The following is a 20,601-nucleotide window of genomic DNA, read 5'->3' on the forward strand; positions in this document are numbered from 1 at the left end:
TTGGATAATAAGGAGGGATTAAGGAAAAGCCTATTAAACATCAAATTAGGTGATGATTTTACAAATTAAGCACCAAAATATCATGTTATACAACAAATTTTACAGAAAAAGTAGTTCAACACACAGTAATGTTATGTAGTAATTACTGTATTTACGAATTTAGCACCAAAATATCACGATGTATTGAAAACATGGACTACAAAAATGGCTTGGATCATCCAGAAGCTTGGATAAGCGGGGCTTGGATAAGTGAGACTCTACTGTACTTGGAAACATTTGCTAGCATTGTCGAAGGCTTTCATGGCCAGAATCACTGGGTTGTTGTGCATTTTCCAGGCGGTATGGCCATGTTCCAAAAGCATTCTCTCCTGACATTTTGCCCACATCTATGGCAGGCAGCCACAGATATATAAACCTTCCTTGCTTAGTTTCTCCATACCTTGCAACCTCCGAGTATGCCTGCCATAGATGTAGGCAAAACGTCAGGAGAGAATACAGTAGATGTAGATGTTTTGAAAACATGTACTACACAAATGGCTTGGGTAATCCAGAACGTTGGATAAGCAAGTGTTGGATAAGTGAGACTCTACTGTATAAGCAAATTGGGGAGTTAGAAGAGCAAGGAAGCAGCCTTTATCTATGCCAGGCATGGCCAAACTTGGGCCCTCTAGGTGTTTTGGACTCCAACTCCCACAATTCCTAACAGCCATGTTCCAGAAGCATTCTCTCCTGACGTTTCATCCACATCTATGACAGGCATCCTCAGAGGTTGTGAGGTTGTCATACCTCACAACCTCTGAGGATGCCTGCCATAGATGTGGGTGAAACGTCAGGAGAGAATGCTTCTGGAACATGGCCATACAGCCCGGAAAATGCACAACAACCAATTTACTAGCATTGCATCTCATTGCTAACCATACTCGTCTAAGTGAATGCTATTCAATCAGGCAAACTTGAGCCCGCTAGGTGTTTTGGGCTTCATCTCCCACAATTACGAGCATAATTGTGCAATTGCGCTAAATAAAAACAATTAAAAAATCAAGGAATATCAGGAATGCAGGAAGGCAAAGATTACAAAAGCATGCAAAAGTACATTTGTGGGACCACAGATTGGGAAATTGGCACATTTGAGTTAATAATAAAGAGAGGTGCAGTATTGAGAGCGCTCAATACGATATACTTCCACCATCAACAATAATGTAGCTGCAGTGGAATAGCGGGTTCGTGTGATGCCTGTCAATCTGAACCATCCTGATATTCAGTTAACTATTTTCCCACTGCTATGTATTCTACATTCCTTTTTGAAATTGTTGTGTTCTTTTTCAGGTGATTATAAATAGCACTATCACACCTAATATGACCTTCACCAAAACATCACAGAAATTTGGCCAGTGGGCTGATAGCAGAGCAAATACTGTCTTTGGCCTGGGCTTTTCTTCTGAACAGCAGCTAAGCAAGGTAACTGAATTCCAGTGTGTTTGTTGTTGTTGTTGCTTTTGTGTAAAATTTGGTGGGAGTCATGAATGTAAAGATTTGAAAACATGGATATTTCAACATGCTTGTGATTAAATCAGCTGCACTTTCATTACACAGTAATAACTTTAGTCCCCCTTTTGTCCTGGAATTGATACGTTGTCTGTTTTATTTTAAGATGTTTTAAATATTTGTTCTGTTAAGCATTTTAATTCTGTACTTTGCATTGTGTTTTAGTTGTATGCTTGTTCTCAGGGCTTCGTCTCCATGTAAGCTGCCCTGAGTCCCTTTGGGGAGATGGAGGCGGGTTATGAGAAATAAAATTATTATTATTATTATTATTATTATTATTATTATTATTATTATTTATTATAATATTATGACACAGCAAACAAGATAGATATGCTGGATTTCATATCAAAAAATCACAAGCCGAACACTTCCCAAGTGTCTAGGACACTTATATTATTATTATTATTATTATTATTATTATTATTATTATTATTATTATTGGTTGTTACGTGTTTAACATAAAGTTTGATTCCAGAGACAGTGTTGTCGAAGGCTTTCATGGCCAGAATCACCGGGTTGCAGTGAGTTTTCTGGGCTGTATGGCCAGGTTCCAGAAGCATTCTCTCCTGATGTTTTGCACACATCTATGGCAGGCATCCTCAGAGGTTGTGAGGTCTGTTGGAAACTAGGCAAGTGGGGTTTATATAGCTGTGAAATGTCCAGGGTGGGAGAAAGAACTCCTGTCTGATTGAGGCAAGTGTGAATGTTGCATCTGACCATCTTGATTAGCAATAAATAGCCTTGCAGCTTCAAAACCTGGCTGCTTCCTGCCTGGTGGAATTCTTTGTTGGGAGGTGTTAGCTGGCCCAGACAACAACCGCCATGTCAGAGTGCACGGAGAAGCTATTGAAATCCACAAGCATGTGGACAATTTCAACAGAAAGGAGGAAACCATGAAAATGAACAAAATCTGGCTACCAGTATTAAAAAAAACCCTCTAAAATCAGGACAGTAAATAAAAAACAACACTTAAAAAACAGGGGAATTCCAGACAGGAAACAATCAGGGCCAGCTAACACCTCCCAACAAAGAATTCCCCCAGGCAGGAAGCATCCAGGCTTTGAAGCTGCAAGGCTATTCCATGCTAATCAAGGTGGTCAGTTGCAACATTCACACTTGCCTCAATCAGACAAGAGTTCTTCCTCCCTGCCTGGACATTATTTCACAGATATATAAATCCCACTAGCCTAGTTTCCAATATACCTCACAAACTCTGAGGATGCCTGACATGTGATTATACTGAGCATGTGCAGACTCAAGACTCCATTTTGTATTCAGTATCTGTTTAGACCTCAGATGAGGTGGATGGATACAAGTTGCTGTTTGGACTTTAGAGAGAAGTTAGTTTAGAGACTTTAGTATTTTCTTATGGACTTCAGTGAATACAGCTATGCTAAAGACTATGGACTATTGATAAAGACTGATACCCTGTGTTCTCAACACAGAGAGAAGAACTATATCCTATCTGTAACTGAACTTAATTAAGAAATGTGCCTGTATGGTGAATTAATACAAGATATATTATTTTTCAAAGAAGACTTACCTCTAAGTGCATATTTTAACTTAGATGTTTAAAGGGAGTGTATATCTTTTGGGCAATCTCAACTACAACCAACCATCCTCTGCTAACCAACTATATTTTTGTAATGACATGTCTTTACCATTGACAGTCTAAAGACACAGCTCTTCAGTTTAACAGCTGAAGTTACCTTACATTAATGTTACATTAATTAAGTTACATTAATGCTTGTGAATATCAATTGTTAAAAGAGTTGACTTCTAACAAGGCAACCTAGTGATTCCGGCCATGAAAGCCTTAGACAACAATTTCTTGATTTCCTGTAAAGTGACCTGCCTGGGGATCTAGGGTGTCTTGTGCATTTTGTTTGGCCACTAAAGGTATTAGTCTTTTGTTTTGCTGAATGCCCAGCATAGACACTCCTGAATAGGTTTATAGTGTTATATATTATTCATAATGCGATGTCTGTGTCCTTCAGATCGCTAATGTAATAGGGCATCAGTTGGTTAAGGTTCAGTAAGATGATGCCAAGGAAATAGCTCATTTGTATGCATGTCACTCCCTGAATCCAGAAATAAATGCCCAATGTTTGAAAGCAGCAAATCCATTACTTTAATGCAGCCTTGGGGTCATGGGTTATTCTAAGGCTGACAGACAAATTATATTCATGGCCAGTTTTGGGAATGTATTAGTGCTCCATGCTTTAGGAATGTGCTCTTCAATTAATATTTGTCATTACCTGTGCCTCTTCGTTTCACCCGACCTTGTCTTGGAATAAATTGATGTCTTGATTGGGAAATGGTGGCCGAACGGACAACTGGGATATGCAACTTCTCCAAGTTTTGGGAAGGTGCTGATTTAGGTTAAGTTCATGCAGAGAAGAATTATTATTATTTTATTATTTACAGTATTTATATTCCGCCCTTCTCACCCCAAAGGGGACTCGGCGGATCACATTATGTACATATAGGGCAAACATTCAATGCCCATAAACACATCGAACCGAGACAGACAGACAGACAGACAGACAGACGCAGAGGCAATTTAACCTTCTCCTGAGGGGATGTTCGATTCTGGCCACAGGGGGGAGCAGCTGCTTCATCATCCACTCTGATGGCACTTCCTCATTCCAACGTTGTAAAAATTAGCTAAACTTGCCTCCCCACTTTTATAAGTGGTACCTTATTTCCTACTTGATAGATGCAACTATCTTTCGGGTTGCTAGGTCAGCAACGAGCAGGGGCTATATTTTATTTTTAATTGACGGGTGCTCACCCTGCCACGGGCTGGCCTCAAACTCATGACCTCATGGTCAGAGTGATTTATTGCAGCAGCTGTTTACCAGTCTGCGCCACAGCCCAGAATTGCTGTCTTCTGGATCTCATATTTATTCATTTCTGAAGTCCGGAAGTGAGCTGAGAGATCTCCTGCATCCCGTTAGTGATGGTGGTTGTCACTTATGGTGACTTTATTGCAGGGTTTTGTGGGCATGAATAATTCAAAATAGATTTATAATTACAGCGGGCTTGTCAAAGGAGGCATCTATATTGCAAAATTAATGCAAATGTGCACCACTTTCCATAGCATTGATCCATGACAGTTAAAGTGATGCCAAACTGCATTAGTTCTACAGTGTAGGTGTAGCCATTGTTTTCTCATAGTCAAGCTTTCAGAGTTAAGTCATTAATGCAGAAATAATATAGAGTGAGCTGCTACTTAAGTCCAATCTTTGTATGTATCCACATGTAGTTTGCTGAGAAATTTCAAGAGGTCAAAGAAGCTGCCAGGTTGGCCAGAGAGAGATCTCAGGAAAAAATAGAGACTTCCAGCAATCATTCCCAAGTAAGTCACTTGCGCACGGTCGTTTGAAAATTTGAGTGTTTAGTTAAAAAGAAAAAAAAATATTTCTGAGAGCAAGATTTTTGAAAAACTGAAAATACTATTGCAGGTTTCTTATGGACGTTAGCAAGAAAATGATTATTTCACAAATTACTCTCTGCAATTGCCTTTAGAGAGATTATGTCCACACAAAAAGTTAAACTAGGATTTTTGGAAAATCCTATACACTGTGAAAAAAGATGCATGCAGAAGTATATTGTTTGTGTTTTTTGTGCAAGTGGGAAACAAACCAAAATTGGAGAAGAGAAAATTTAGGATCTCATACCAAAAAAAAGTGCCCTGGGGGCTATTTATGTATTTACTTACAGCAGGGGTCCTCAAACTTTTAAAGCGGAGGGCCAGTCCACAACCCTTCAGACTGTTGAAGGGCCGAATTATCATTTGGAAAAAAAAAACCTAACAAATTCCTATGCACACTGCACATGTCTTATTTGTAGTGCAAAACAACAACAACAACAATGAAAGAACAATACAATATTTAAAAATGAAAACAATTTTAACCAACATAAACCTATCAGGATTTCAATAAGAAGTGTGGGCCTGCTTCTGGCCAATGAGATAGTCAGGTTAATTAGGATTGTTGTTGTTGTTGTGTGTCTTCAAGTCATTTCAGACTTTGGGCGAGCCTAAGTCTAAAGTTATTTATTTATTCATTTACTACATTTATTTTCTACATTTATATCCTGCCCATCTCACCCCCAAGGGGACTCATAGCAGCTGTATGTACATAAAATATACTATATTATTAGCATAGCACAATATTAGCATTATACATTACTATATTGAACTATACCATTATACTGTAATACTATATGTAATATATAACATATAATTAATATTATTATATGGTGTTATTATTAGTATTATATTGTGTAAAATGATAATATTATCAATATCATATGTATATACAATATATTATATTATTAAAACTAATATAAAAATATTATATTATAAATGAGGGCGGGGCCAGGTAAGTGACCTTGGAGGGCTGCATCCGGCCCCCGGGCCTTAGTTTGGGGACCCTTGGATTATAGAGAGGTGCCCCTCTCTCTATCTATCCACTATCTATCTATTAAATGAAACTTGTGTAGTCCAGGATGACTCCCAACAATATTCAACAGCCATATTCAAACCAGAAACATATGAAGTAGTCTTTTCAGACTGGAGAGTCGGGCTTGGGAGAGGAACCGAATGGTAACTCTCTAAGAACCAGGTTAAACTGATGGGTCCAGAAGTTCTATTTTCCTAGACAATGAGGTTTTTTTTCTTCCAGATCAGCTGGATGATGTTCTGTAGGGTGATACAACAGATCACGTTATGATGACTTTGTCGTGACTCTTCCATTTTTTTCATTGAATGTCTGGTGCAGGAATCAGGGCGCGAAACTCCATGTTCGACTCGGGCATCCAGTGTGAATGGAACAGATGATGAAAAGGTCTCGCACGGTCCTTCTGATACACAGCTGAAAACAGAGAATGACAGACTGAAATTTGCTCTAGCCCAAAGGTGAACTTGCTTATGTGATTACATTCTACTTATTGACTACAAATTATTTATTTATTTATTTATTTATTTACAGTATTTATCTTCCGCCCTTCTCACCCCGAAGGGGACTCAGGGCGGATCACATTTATCTATCTATATATATAAAAGGGTAATGAAATTTCGGCCTAGGACAAAACAACAAAACTACACATCCCAGAAACACTAAACTTGGCAGCACAACCCCTCATCCATGCCTCTACGTTCATACAACAACAAAAAAAACAAAAATAAAGTCCTAATTAGAGGGAGAGGAATAATTGTTTTCATCCAATTGCGGCCAGTTAGAAGGCTAAGCTCTGCCCACTTGGTCTCCTAGCAAGCCACTCAGCCCAGGGGACAGGCAGAGTTAGGCCTCACTTAGGCCTCTTCCAGACTGCCTATAAAATACAGATTATCTGATTTGAACAGGATTATATGGCAGTGTAGACTCAAGGCGCTTCCACACAGCTATATAACCCATTTATAATGGACGTAATGTCAGGGGAAAACCTTTACCCTTTACCGTAACTACCACCAATTCCTCAATACTTTATTTCCCATACCACCAGACTTTGCCACAGCAACGCGTGGCCGGGCACAGCTAGTTATATAAATATAGGGCAAACACTCAATGCCCATATACATAGACAGAGACAGACGCAGAGGCAATTTAACCTTCTCCTGAGGGGATGATGTATACAATAGCATTAATTGTTCTCTATTTGCCTAAGACTGAAAGCCATACCCTGAACTACCAAAAGCAGATTCCAGCCTTCTGTTTAAGGTGCTTCTCCAAGCTTTTCATCAGTAACTAATTTGTTTGGTTCTAGTAGTCAACTGTGAGTGCACATCTGGGCTGGAATGAAGCTACTCAAGTAGTAGCTTCCTCCTTATTGTTTCTCCCACTATCTTCCTCCCTATTTTCCTGCAGGACAGAAGGATTGATGCTGGAGGAGTGGGCACTCCTAATATAGATAAAGAAACCTGATATATCATTTATGTGTTCTAATGAGCTAAAAGTATATGGATTTTCTCAAATTCTGAAATCTCAGTCAAAGAAATAAACCTGGGATAAAATTCTCCATGCATCCTGTACCAAAGAGGCAGTATGAGAAAAAGTGGGAAATGTTCAAGACAATGTGTTGTTGTTGTTGTTGTAACTCTAAATATCAGAATCCTGATATAGTAAAGTTTCACTTATCCAACGTTCTGGATTATCCAATGCATTTTTGTAGTCAATGTTTTCAATACATCGTGATATTTTGGTGCTAAATTCGTAAATACAGTAATTACTACATAGCATTACTGCACATTGAACTACTTTTTCTGTCAAATTTGTTGTATAACATGTTGTTTTTATGCTTAATTTGTAAAATCATAACCTAATTTGATGTTTAATAGGCTTTTCCTTAATCCCTCCTTATTATCCAACATATTTGCTTATCCAACGTTCTGCCGGCCCGTTTAGCTTGGATAAGTGAGACTCTACTGTATATAGAAATGCTGGTGGTAGCCTATGGCATTGTTTTAGTCCATTGAGGGGATCGTGATGATGATGATGATGATACATTTTTATGTATTACCCACCTCTCCTTACAGCTTGAGATGAGGCACAAGATAGTTAAAATACACTGTACTATTAAAATACGTTCCATAAAAGCACATATTAAAACATATTAATACATGAAACAAAACACAATAAATAAGCTCTGCAATGACCTGCTCCTAAGCAATACTTTGGCCTAAATAAAGACTGAAATGGGTCCTGTTTTGTTTTTTTTTCCAAGAACATCTCAAGTTGTCAATTCATTCAGTCTTGCACGTACAGTAGAGTCTCGCTTATCCAACGTAAACGGGCCGGCAGAACGTTGGATAAGCAAATATGTTGGATAATAAGGAGAGATTAAGGAAAAGCCTATGAAACATCAAATTAGGTTATGATTTTACAAATTAGGCACCCAAACATCATGTTATACAACAAATTTGACAGAAAAAGTAGTTCAATATGCAGCAGTGCTATGTAGTAATTACTGTATTTACGAATTTAGCATCAAAATATCATGATGTATTGAAAACATTGACTACAAAAATGTGTTGGATAATCCAGAATGTTGGATAAGCGAGTGTTGGATAAGTGAGACTCTACTGTAACTTAGAAATTGATGTTATTAATAAGATCCAAATTCTGGCATGTCTCTGGGTTCAAGGAGGTCCTTTTTGGTCCTTGAATATATTTATTTATTTATTGATAGATAGTATATTTACACACCATCTTTTCAACCAGAAGTTCTTAAAATAGTTGACATAGTACAAGCCAATTTACAAATGCACTCGAATTAAGTTGTACTATACCAACCCCATGATCAAAGGGTAGTTGTACAAATATTTAAGTGTGTGTTTAACTGAAGATTACTCAGCGTTAGCATGTGAGTTTTAGTTGATTTCAGAATCAATAAAAACAGATTGATGATAAGTCTGGGGTGAATGGGATTACAATTCATAATCTCCTTAAATCCATTTTCATTAAACTAATCCCTTCTCCGTTGTTCCAGCTGTCAAATGACATAATTCCAGCCATCAATCCCCAATTGTCGCTCCATGCTCTGTCCAATTCCTCCAACAGACACACTTCATAGTCATTATTTCCAAGCTGTCTTCAAGCTTTTTCCCTTGCTAGGCTTCTATACCCACATCTACTAGTTTAGAAAAACCTTAAACCTAACGGCTACCCGAGTTATGGCTGTTTTGACCTTGGCAATAAGGGTCAAAAACACCCCTCCCTGGAAGAATGCTTTTTCTCAAAAAACCCAAATCCAGTTTAAAAAACAAACAAACCAGATTTCTCTTGGTCAGAGCTCCTTCTGTCACCATGCAGTTCTTCCCACACACAGCTGTCTTTGCATAATCCTGAAATAAAAAATATCCTGAGCTAGATCTGCTTCCGTTTGCAAGAAGGATATTGTGTTTGGATGCTTTAAAAGAAGGAAAATAACTTATCTGTATATTGTAAAGAGGGGACTAAGCAAAACCTAGCATTTTAGGAAGTCTGTGCTTATATTGCATCACTTAAATAGGCAATTCACCCCTCTGTCGTACTCTAGCCTGAATTCACCTGTGCACCCAGCACCACACAAGAGTCCAGTAGTACAGTAGAGTCTCACTTATCCAACACTCGCTTATCCAACATTCTGGATTATCCAACGCATTTTTGTAGTCCATGTTTTCAATACATCGTGATATTTTGGTGCTAAATTCGTAAATACAGTAATCACTACATAGCATTACTGTTTATTGAACTACTTTTTCTGTCAAATTTGTTGTATAACATAATGTTTTGGTGCTTAATTTGTAAAATCATAAAGTGATTTGATGTTTAATAGGCTTTTCCTTAATCTCTCCTTATTATCCAACATATTCGCTTATCCAACATTCTGCTGGCCCATTTACGTTTGATAAGCGAGACTCTACTGTACTAACTAAACAGTTTCTTGTAGAAAGTACCGTATATACTCAAGTATAAGCTGGCCCGAATATAAGCCAAGGCACCTAATTTTACCACAAAAACTGGGAAAACTTACTGACTCGAGTATAAGACGAGGGTGGGAAATGCAGCAACTACGGGTCAAATTTTAAAAAAAGATATTAATAAAATTGCATTATTTGAGGCATCAGTAGGTTAAATGTTTTTGAATATTTATATAAAACTGTAATTTAAGATAATAATAAGACTTTAATAAGATAAGACTGTCCAACTCTGAATAGCTATATACAGTAGAGTATCTCTTATCCAAGGTAAACGGGCCGGCAGAAGCTTGGATAAGCGAATATCTTGGATAATAAGGAGGGATTAAGGAAAAGCCTATTAACATCAAATTAGGTTATGATTTTACAAATTAAGCACCAAAACTTCATGTTATACAACAAATTTGACAGAAAAAGTAGTTCAATACGCAGTAATGTTATGTAGTAATTACTGTATTTACGAATTTAGCACCAAAGTATCACGATATATTGAAAACATTGATGACAAAAATGGCTTGGATTATCCAGAGGCTTGGATAAATGAGACTCTACTGTAGTTGAAAACTTGTTTAGCTATAGGCAAAATCAGTAAGCCTCTTGAGATGTTGAAAAAGGCATTTTAAAAAGCAGTGTCGAAATGTAGCCAGACATCATTCCCATCTTATTTCACAGTGTAGTTGTAGAGCTGCAAATCTCTTTTTTTTTTCAAGGCAAGAAAAATGAACATTACTATTTGATTTGTTATTTTTTTTTATTTCACATGCAGAAATATCACAGAGCAGTGTTTAGAAGTCTCAAGGGTTTTTTCCCCTCCCCGTATCTGTTTTAGTTCCTCTAATGTAAAGAGATGGGAAATAGAACTGCAGTCTCTTCGGGAGAGCAATGCCAGGCTGACTTGTGCGCTCCAGGAATCCGCAGCCAGCATCGAACACTGGAAAAAACAGTTCTCCGTTTGCAAAGAAGAGAATGATCAACTTAGGAGCAAGGTAAAGGATGCAACAGGACTTTTTCCTGCTGTGTTAGTAGAAAGAAAGCTTACTAGTTGGTTTAACTACATGGAGGTGTTAAACCAGGATTGTCACTAAAAGTGACATGCAATCGTGCAACACTAAATGTGTGCAAAGCTACCCATTGGCATGACCATAAATTACCACTACCTCGTGTTGTTGGAGCAGCATGGAAAAGTGGCAGGCAAGCTGTAATGTCTTGCCTTCCAAGTGTGGAGTGAAGCAATTGCTGAAACTTTGTTTAGATATGTTGTCAAAGGCTTTCATGGCCAGAATCACTGGGTTGCTGTGTTTTCTCTGAGGATGCCTGCCATAGATGTGGGCAAAACATCAGGAGAGAATGCTTCTGGAACATGGCTATACAGCCCAAAAAAACTCACAATAACCCTTTAATTCATCATTTCCTTGAAGTAGGCTATGGTCCCTTCTATACTTCCATATAATCCAGATTATCGAATCAGACAATCCACATTTGAACTGGATTACCTGAGTCTAGACTGCCAAATAATCAAAGCGGATAAATTGGATTTTATATGTCAGTGCAAATGGGGCCTCTGTATTGCATCTCTGAACTGGCCACTGCTCTTTCTTATTTTGTCCAGTGATGGTTGTAACTATACCACAGATTCACAGCACTTTGATATCACTGCAAATGTTGTGGTGCCATCCTTTGGAATCTTGGAAGTTGGGGTTTCAGTTGCTTGAAATACAGTGCTGGAGATAATAATAATAATAATAATAATAATAATAATAATAATAATAATAATAATAATAATATCCAACTGCAAAAGGCCACCCTGCTGGGATCTGCACGCATCATCCGAAAATACATCACAGTCCTAGACACTTGGGAAGTGTTCGACTTGTGATTTTGTGATATGAAATCCAGCATATTTATCTTGTTTGCTGTGTCATAATAAAATAATAATAATAATAATAATAATAATAATAATAATTATTATTATTATTATTATTATTATTATTGCCGCCTCAAGTAACACCTGCCAGCAGTAAAGAACTGCTGGGATCACAAACCTGCAAAAGTATTGGAAAATGAGCACGCAAAGATATTGTGGGACTTCTGAATCCAGACTGACAAAGTTCTGGAACACAACACACCAGACATCACAGTTGTGGAAAAGAAAAAGGTTTGGATCATTGATGTTGCCATCCCAGGTGACAGTCGCATTGACGAAAAACAACAGGAAAAACTCAGCCGCTATCAGGACCTCAAGATTGAACTTCAAAGACTCTGGCAGAAACCAGTGCAGGTGGTCCCAGTGGTGATGGGCACACTGGATGCCGTGCCAAAAGATCTCAGCTGGCATTTGGAAACAATAGACATTGACAAAATTGCCAACTGCAAAAGGCTACCGTACTGGGATCTGCACGCATCATCCGAAAATACATCACACTAGACACTTGGGAAGTCTTCGACTTGTGATTTTGTGATGCGAAATCTAGCATATCTATCTTGTTTGCTGTGTCATAATAAAACAACAACAACAACAACAACAACAACAACAATAATAATAATAATAATAATTTTATTTTACAGCAAACAAGATAGACATGCTGGATTTCATATCACAAAATCACAAGTCGAACACTTCCCAAGCGTTTAGGACTGTGTGATGTATTTTCGGATGATGCGTGCAGGTCCCAATAGGGTGGCCTTTTGCAGTTGACAGATCGTAATTTTGTCAATGTCTATTGTTTTCCAAATGCCGGCTGAGATTTATTATTATTATTATTATTATTATTATTATTATTATTATTATTATTATTATTATTGCATTCTGCAGGTCATGGCCAGGATAGTTAAGGTGGATTTGAACTACAGACAGTCCCTGAGTTACAACCATCTGACTTACAAATAACTCATAATGACAAGTTCAGATACTATGCACTCATCTGGGGTTTACTCAATGTTGGCTTAATGATGAGCCTTATGGCTATGTAAAGTATGGACCTTATGGCTTTGTTGAAATGAACTTTATAACTCAGGGGAGCCTTCCTGGGTTGTTTGCTCCTACCAAAAGGTTAACAGATACAGTGACTGTGTTTAAGATGCAAGCCTCCCTAGAAAGAATAAGTAGAGGAATGAAACTACCAGCACCATATGTCTGTTCCAGGGGAGAACTGTGCTACATTTGTCCTGAAATCGTGTTCAATTGAGTGGGATTGTTGCTACCGGTAGCACGAAGGGGAATCAAAATTCCACTGCCGTCAGGAAATCTCTCCCAAGATTGTGTGGCCCAATTAAAAGCTTCTGACGAATCACACCATATTATTTTAGTGACAGCACACACTACTATTCTTGGGCTACAGCTTTAAATTATATAAGTTTACACCTCTTGGTTATTCTCCACTGACATTTACACTCAACATGCTGGATACGGGGAGGAATAACACAGCTTCTGAGTTTGCAGGCAGGAACTGTGCCTTGTCTTCGCTATTTTTGAAGTACAGTAGAGTCTCACTTATCCAAGCTAAACGGGCTGGCAGAAGCTTGGATAAGCGAATATCTTGGATAATAAGGAGGGATTAAGGAAAAGCCTATTAAACATCAAATTAGGTTATGATTTTACAAATTAAGCACCAAAACATCATGTTATACAACAAATTTGACAGAAAAAGTAGTTCAATAAACAGTAATGCTATGTAGTGATTACTGTATTTACGAATTTAGCACCAAAATATCACAATGTATTGAAAACATTGACTACAAAAATGGCTTGGATAATCCAGAGGCTTGGATAAGCGAGGCTTGGATAAGTGAGACTCTACTGTATCAACTGCACAAAATAAACCCAAAGCATTGAACTGCTTTGGATCACAATAAGGACACTTGTCCTGCATACCAATATATATGCAATATAGTAAGCAATCTCAATTATATACATAACAAATAACTAGTATATGAGGCTTGGAGAAGGCTGCTATTTCCAACGTTTATTTCCAATGTTTAGTTGGAAACTCCTTTCAGGAAATTCTGTTGCTCTGTGCATCTATAATTCGGAAAGAATGCAGTTTGACACTCCTTTGACTGCATTGGCCGCTAAATACTATGGAATTCTGGGATTTGTAGTTTGGTGGGGGCATCACCAACCTTTGGCAAAGAAGGCTCAAGACCTTGTAAAACTACAACCCCATGGTTCCATAGCACTGAGCCATGACAGTTGAAATAGTGTCAAATTGCATTAATTCTTCAGTGTAGATGCATCCTAGATGGAGAAGGTGAAACCGCTGAGCTGCTGAACTTGTTGACCAAAAGGTCAGCAGTTTGAATCCGGGGAGCAGAGTGAGCTCCCGCTGTTAGCCCCAGCTTCTGCCAACCTAGCAGTTTGAAAACATGCAAATGTGAGTAGATTTTAATTTAATTTTTAATTTACAGTATTTATATTCCGCCCTTCTCACCCCAAAGGGGACTCAGGGCAGATCACATTATATACATATAGGGCAAACATTCAATGCCCATATACACATAGAACCGAGACAGAGACAGATGCAGAGGCAATTTAACCTTCTTCTGGGGGGATGTTTGATTCTGGCCACAGGGGGGAGCAGCTGCTTCATCATCCACTGTGACGGCACTTCCTCATTCCAACATCGTAAATTAGTTAAATTTGCCTCCCCACTTTATAAGTGGTACCTTATTTCCTACTTGATAGATGCAACTATCTTTCGGGTTGCTAGGTCAGCAATGAGCAGGGGCTGTTTTTTATTTTTTAATTGATGGGTGCTCACCCCTCCACGGGCTGGCCTCAAACTCATGACCTCATGGTCAGAGTGATTTATTGCAGCAGGCTGCTCACCAGCCTGTGCCACAACCCGGCTCCGGGGGAGATACTGCTTTGGTGGGAAGGTAACAGCACTCCATGCAGTCATGCCAGTGGCCACATGACCTTGGAGATGTCTGTGGACAACGCCAGCTCTTCAACTTAGAAATGGAGATGAGCACCAACCCCCAGAGTCGGACACGACTGGACTTAACCTTTACTAGATGCACCCTGAGTTTTGAAAACAATGGAATACAAGCTTGCTTCATTCTCAATATGATAAAAAAACAATGTCAGGCATTTTGGTCTTTAAGTTTCACTTACATTCTTTGTTACTGTTTTAGCATATTATTGTTGTTGTTGGAGCCCCAGTGGCAGAGTGTGTAAAAGCACTGAGCTGCAGACCGAAAGGTCCCAGGTTCAAACCCCGGGAGCGGCGTGAGCAGCCGCTGTTAGCTCCAGCTCCTGCCAACCTAGCAGTTCGAAAACATGCCAATGTGAGTAGATCAATAGGTACCGCTCCGGCGGGAAGGTAAGGGTGCTCCATGCAGTCATGCCGGCCACATGACCTTGGAGGTGTCTACGGACAACGCCGGCTCTTCGACTTAGAAATGGAGATGAGCACCACACCCCAGAGTCAGACTTGACTGGACTCAACGCCAGGGGAAACCTTTACCTTTTTATTGTTGTTGATGTTGTTGACGAATTTTATTTGGGATACTGTTTCATGGACTGTGACCCACTCCATCAGAGACATGGGAGTTTCCTCAGTAAATACTTTTCAACTGTCATAAGCATTCCCTTCCCACAGTTTTTTTCCATTTGTAGTTAAAGTCAAGTGTAAATGGAGAAATTGGGACATCAAATGGTTATCTTTTCTTCCCTCCAGATTGAGGAGCTGGAGGAACAATGTGACGAAATAAACAAGGAAAGAGAAAGAAACGTGCAGCTGAGCAAGCGCCTCCAGGAGTTGGAAGCAGAGCTTCAAGACAAGGAGTTGGTAGGTAAAACAAAGCATGGCAATGAATCGCTTTCAAAGCAATATACAGAGAGACCACATCTTTGGGGAGATAATTCTCTTCCACAAGACTTGTAAAATGCTGATCTAGATCCCTTTGGAAGTTGAGCAATCCTCGAGGGCTCTCTGGAGATGAAAAGGGCATTCTCTGCTAGCCCAAAAGTATAAGATTTGCATGGTTTTGCACTTTTATAAATACCTTGGAGCCTTGTAGGCATCTGACAAAATCGCTAGGGATGTTTCAACGTTTTTTTCTTTCTTAATTCTTCACCCACGTCTTCCTTCTCTTGGACCAGTTCTTAAATACACTTCTGGAATGAGCTTCGTGTATTCCATGTAGACTGGAACGTACTTAGTCCTAATCTTTTTTTATACTGGTTTTAAACCACTTCATTGGATGTGCTGCAATAGCAGATTCCCAGATTAGCTTAGTGTCTACACCAGGGTCCTCAAACATTTTAAGCCGAGGGCCGGTCCACAATCCTTCAGACTGTTGAGGGGTCGGATTATCATTTGAAAAAAAAAATACGAACAAATTCCGATGCACACTGCACATGTCTTATTTGTAGTGCAAAAACAACAACAACAACAACAACAACAACAACAATGAAAGAACAATACAATATTTAAAAATAAAAACAATTTTAACCAACATACATTTATCAGGATTTCAATGGGAAGTGTGCTCCTGCTTCTGGCCAATGAGATAATCAAGTTAATTAGGGTTGTTGTTGTTGTTGTTGTTGTGTGCCTTCAAGACATTTCAGACTTTGGGCAAGCCTAAGTCTAAAATGTATTTATTTATTATTTATTTATTTACTGCATTTATTTACTACATTTGTATCACACCCTTCTCACCCCAAAGGGGACTCAGAGCAGCTGTATGTACATACAATATATTATATTATTAGCATAGCACAATATTAGCATTATATATTACTATATTGAACTATACCACTATACTGTAATATTATTAGCAATATTATATGTAATATAGAATATATAATTAATATTATTATATGGTATTATTAGTGTTATATTGTATTACATTATAATATTATTATCAATATTATATGTATATACAATATATTATATTATAAAACTGAGGGCAGGGGCCAGGTAAATGACCCCGGAGGGCCGCATCTGGCCCCCGGGCCTTAGTTTGGGGACCCCTGGTTTACACCTTTTTTTTTTGTTATTTAATATTTAATGTTTATTTTACTTAAGTGATATTTGTCTTTACTGTTCTGATGTAGCACAAATCCTATGTAAAATCATACTACGTATTTTTGGCATTAATATTGAAATCTGAAATATATACAGAAAGCTAGGGATGAAGACAGATGTCTGAGAAAAATGGTGACAATGCTGTCAAAACCTGTTGTTGTAGCATCGAACGTATTCAATGATTTGGGAAAAAATGATGCAGGTGATTTGATGGGGATTAGCTGGATATTTATTTTGCAGATCCTCCTCCAAACGTCACTGCCATGCCAAGTTTAGTAAATGGTCATTAGAAGGAGGATCTCATTTACTTAGGCAATCCCTCGTTGTCCAAGGATGATGGCCTTCCAAGTGTAGTGTCTTGGTGGTGGATACGTAGGTAACTGTGGAGCCCTATTCTTGGACCTGCATGTTACGAGGGTTATCCAGAAAGTAGATTACGTTTTGGAATTAAAAATGAACAAAGTATAGGAGAAAATATTTACCATATGCAGTTGAAAGCCACACCCAAATACCACTTCAAATCTAGGCACTTATCATAGCGATGAATGAGCTTGGCAACTCCTTCCCCACAAAACTCTGCCGCTTGCGTCCTCAACCAGCCGGTCACCCCTTCCCGCAGCTGCGGATTGTCACCAAAATGCTGCATTGAGGACGAAAGTGGCAGAGTTTTGTGGGGAAGGAGTTGCCAAGCTCATTCATCATTATGATAAGTGCCTAGATTTGAATGGGGACTATGTCGAGATGTGGTATTTGGGTGTGGCTTTCAACTGCATATGATAAATGTTTTCTCCTATACTTTGTTCATTTTTAATTCCAAAACGTAATCTACTTTCTGGATAACCCTCATATTTCGCAGTTAAGACATCGGTTTCCAGGTGGAAGGCGGTCCTGATCAGGGTTGGCTTGACACACCTTCCTCGTGGCATGTTTCTTCCTTTCACTCTCCATTTGTGCCTCTTCAAATTCCACAGCACTGCTGGTCACAGCTGACCTCCAGTTAGAGTGCCCAAGGGCCAGGGCTTCCCAGTTCCAAGTGTTTTCAAGGTTGGATTTAAGTCTGTCTTTAAATTTCTTTTCCAGCCCACCAACATTCTGTTTTCCGTTCTTGAATTGGGAGTATAGTAACTGCTTTGGGAGACGATGATCAGGCATTCGGACAATGTGTCCAGTCCAGCAGAGTTGATGGCATAGGAGCATCACTTCAATGCTGGTGGTGTTTGCTTCTTCCAGCACATTGACATTTGTCCTCCTGTCTTCCCAAGAGATTTGCAGGATATTTCGGAGGCAACACTGGTGTAATTGTTCCAGAAGTTGAGTGTGGCATCAAAGTTTAGTGAATGGCCATTAGAAAGAGGATGTTTGGGTGCCTCTACACTGCCGAATTAGTGCAGTTTGACCCCACTTTAACTGCCATGGCTCAATGCACTGGGATAAAGTTGGAATGCTTTCCAATGTTGGAATGCTTTCTAAAAAGGCTCATGTAGTACATATTCCTGGTTTTCTATTTTTTCCATCAGTAGAAAATTTTGAAAGAAAACATATCCCAACTCCTGTGGGAGTTTCTTTATAGGGCTTTTAATGTATTACTTTTTTATTAAAAAATGTATATTTTGTGTACAATATATCTTATGTGCATATTCTGTGCTGTTTATTTGCCATAATTGAATGTGTTCTTATACATTTTCTAAATTTCTCAGCTATAGGGTAGCCTGGGGATGCCATAAATAAATGAAGTTTATTTTACCTTTTCAGCCATCATGGCAAAAATCTTAAGTTAAAGGAGACATGGGAAAAGTTACCTGTGGACCAAGGCTTCTTAAACTTTTTCCACGTGTGACCCCTTTCTGCCTGAAAATTGTTTATATGACCCCAAGTATATAATTTATATGACCCCAAGTATATAATTTATATGGCCCCAAGTATATAATTTATATGACCCCAAGTATATATGAAATAAGTATACAAATCAAACATTAATGATAATCAGTGACCATGTTCAAAGCTTGCTCAACAGGCTGATTTCCCTTTTCATGGAGTAGAGCTGAAGCATTTCCTGCAAAGTCTATTGTAAACTCTGCATGTTGTTGCTAACAGGTTGATGTAAATGGGTGGCATTCAGAAACCACTTTCTGTTGCCAAATTTGACCCCAACATTGAGCAGATTTGAGACCCACAGTTTAAAAAGCAGTGCTTTAGACCACAGTTTCCAAAGTTTCCCTGTACTATCCGGAGAATTTTCAGAGTTGTCCAAAAACCTAACATCTCTAGGCTATGTTGAGATATAATTTGCCTCCATTTAATGTTAGGGTTGTTATTGCAGCCAGGGGGCTTTTACAATCTTACAGTTTTAACATTTGAGACCATGGCTCTATTCTGGGATTTGCAGTTTGGGGTGGAATGATTTGTAATGCCCCCAGTGGCGCAGCAGGTTGAAGCGCTGAGATGCTGAACTTGCTAACAGAAAGGTCGCAGGTTTGAATTGGGGAGTGGGGTGAGCTCCGGCTGTTAGCCCCAGCTTCTGCCAATCCAAGTTTGAAAACATGCAAAGGTGAGTAGATCAATAGGTACCGCTCCAGTGGGAAGGTAACAGTGCTCCATGCCATCATGCCGGCCACATGACCTTGGCGGTGTCTACGGACGACGCCGGCTCTTTGACTTAGAAATGGAGTTGAGCACCAACCCACAGAGTCGGACACGACTGGACTTAACGTCAGAGGAAAACCTTTACCTTTACCTAGCCATCATGCAGCAGGGCCTCACCTGCAAACTCCAGATCCCAAGATTGTATAGGATTGGATTGTGGCTGTATGGAATCATAACACAATTATAATGTAGTCTGAAAAAACTCTATTGTGGGGAGAAAGAAGTACAGTAGAGTCTCAATTATCCAACATAAACGGGCCGGCAGAATGTTGGATAAGCGAATATGTTGGATAATAAGGAGGCATTAAGGAAAAGCCTATTAAACATCAAATTAGGTTATGATTTTACAAATTAAGCACCAAAACATCATGTTAGACAACAAATTTGGCAGAAAAAGTAGTTCAATACGTAGTAATGCTATGTAGTAATTACTGTATTTATGAATTTAGCACCAAAATATCACGATATATTGAAATCATTGACTACAAAAATGTGTTGGATAATCCAGAACGTTGGATAAGCGAGTGTTGGATAAGTGAGACTCTACTGTCTAGGTAAAGGTAAAGGTTTCCCCTGACGTTAAGTCCAGTCATGTCTGACTCTGGGGGTTGGGGCTCATCTCCATTTCTAAGTCAAAGAGCCGGCGTTGTCCATAGACACCTCCAAGGTCATGTGGCTGGCATGACTGCATGAAGCGCCATTACCTTCCTGCCGGAGCGGTACCTATTGATCTACTCACATTTGCATGTTTTCGAACTGCTAGGTTGGCAGAAGCTGGAGTTAACAGCGGCGCTCACTCCGCTCCCCGGATTTGAACCTGCGACCTTTCGGTCTGCAAGTTCAGCAGCTCAGCACTTTAACACACTGCGCCACCGGGGGCTCTAAAGAAGTATGTGAGGTCAAAATATCCATATC

At 39.1% G+C, this 20,601-nt stretch overlaps 1 protein-coding gene and 1 long non-coding RNA gene across 2 annotated transcripts in view; one reads left to right on the forward strand and one right to left on the reverse strand.

The window, feature by feature from the left end:
• homer2 (homer scaffold protein 2) overlaps positions 1-20,601 on the forward strand; it is an 81,057-nt gene that overhangs the window by 47,776 nt on the left and 12,680 nt on the right. Inside the window, exons 3-7 of the mRNA XM_062963224.1 lie at positions 1,327-1,458; positions 4,814-4,906; positions 6,333-6,469; positions 10,839-10,995; positions 15,688-15,798. Coding sequence (XP_062819294.1) covers positions 1,327-1,458; positions 4,814-4,906; positions 6,333-6,469; positions 10,839-10,995; positions 15,688-15,798 — 630 coding nt within the window. The remainder of the gene's footprint in view (positions 1-1,326; positions 1,459-4,813; positions 4,907-6,332; positions 6,470-10,838; positions 10,996-15,687; positions 15,799-20,601) is intronic.
• Positions 6,292-20,601, reverse strand: part of LOC134293955 (uncharacterized) — a 30,592-nt gene continuing 16,282 nt past the window's right edge. Inside the window, exons 2-3 of the long non-coding RNA XR_010000916.1 lie at positions 9,323-9,394; positions 6,292-6,425 (exon numbers count right to left, since the gene is read on the reverse strand). This is a non-coding gene — a long non-coding RNA (uncharacterized LOC134293955). The remainder of the gene's footprint in view (positions 6,426-9,322; positions 9,395-20,601) is intronic.

This window comes from Anolis carolinensis, unplaced genomic scaffold (assembly GCF_035594765.1).
Source record: "Anolis carolinensis isolate JA03-04 unplaced genomic scaffold, rAnoCar3.1.pri scaffold_11, whole genome shotgun sequence".
NCBI classification, from domain to species: Eukaryota; Metazoa; Chordata; class Lepidosauria; order Squamata; family Dactyloidae; genus Anolis; species Anolis carolinensis.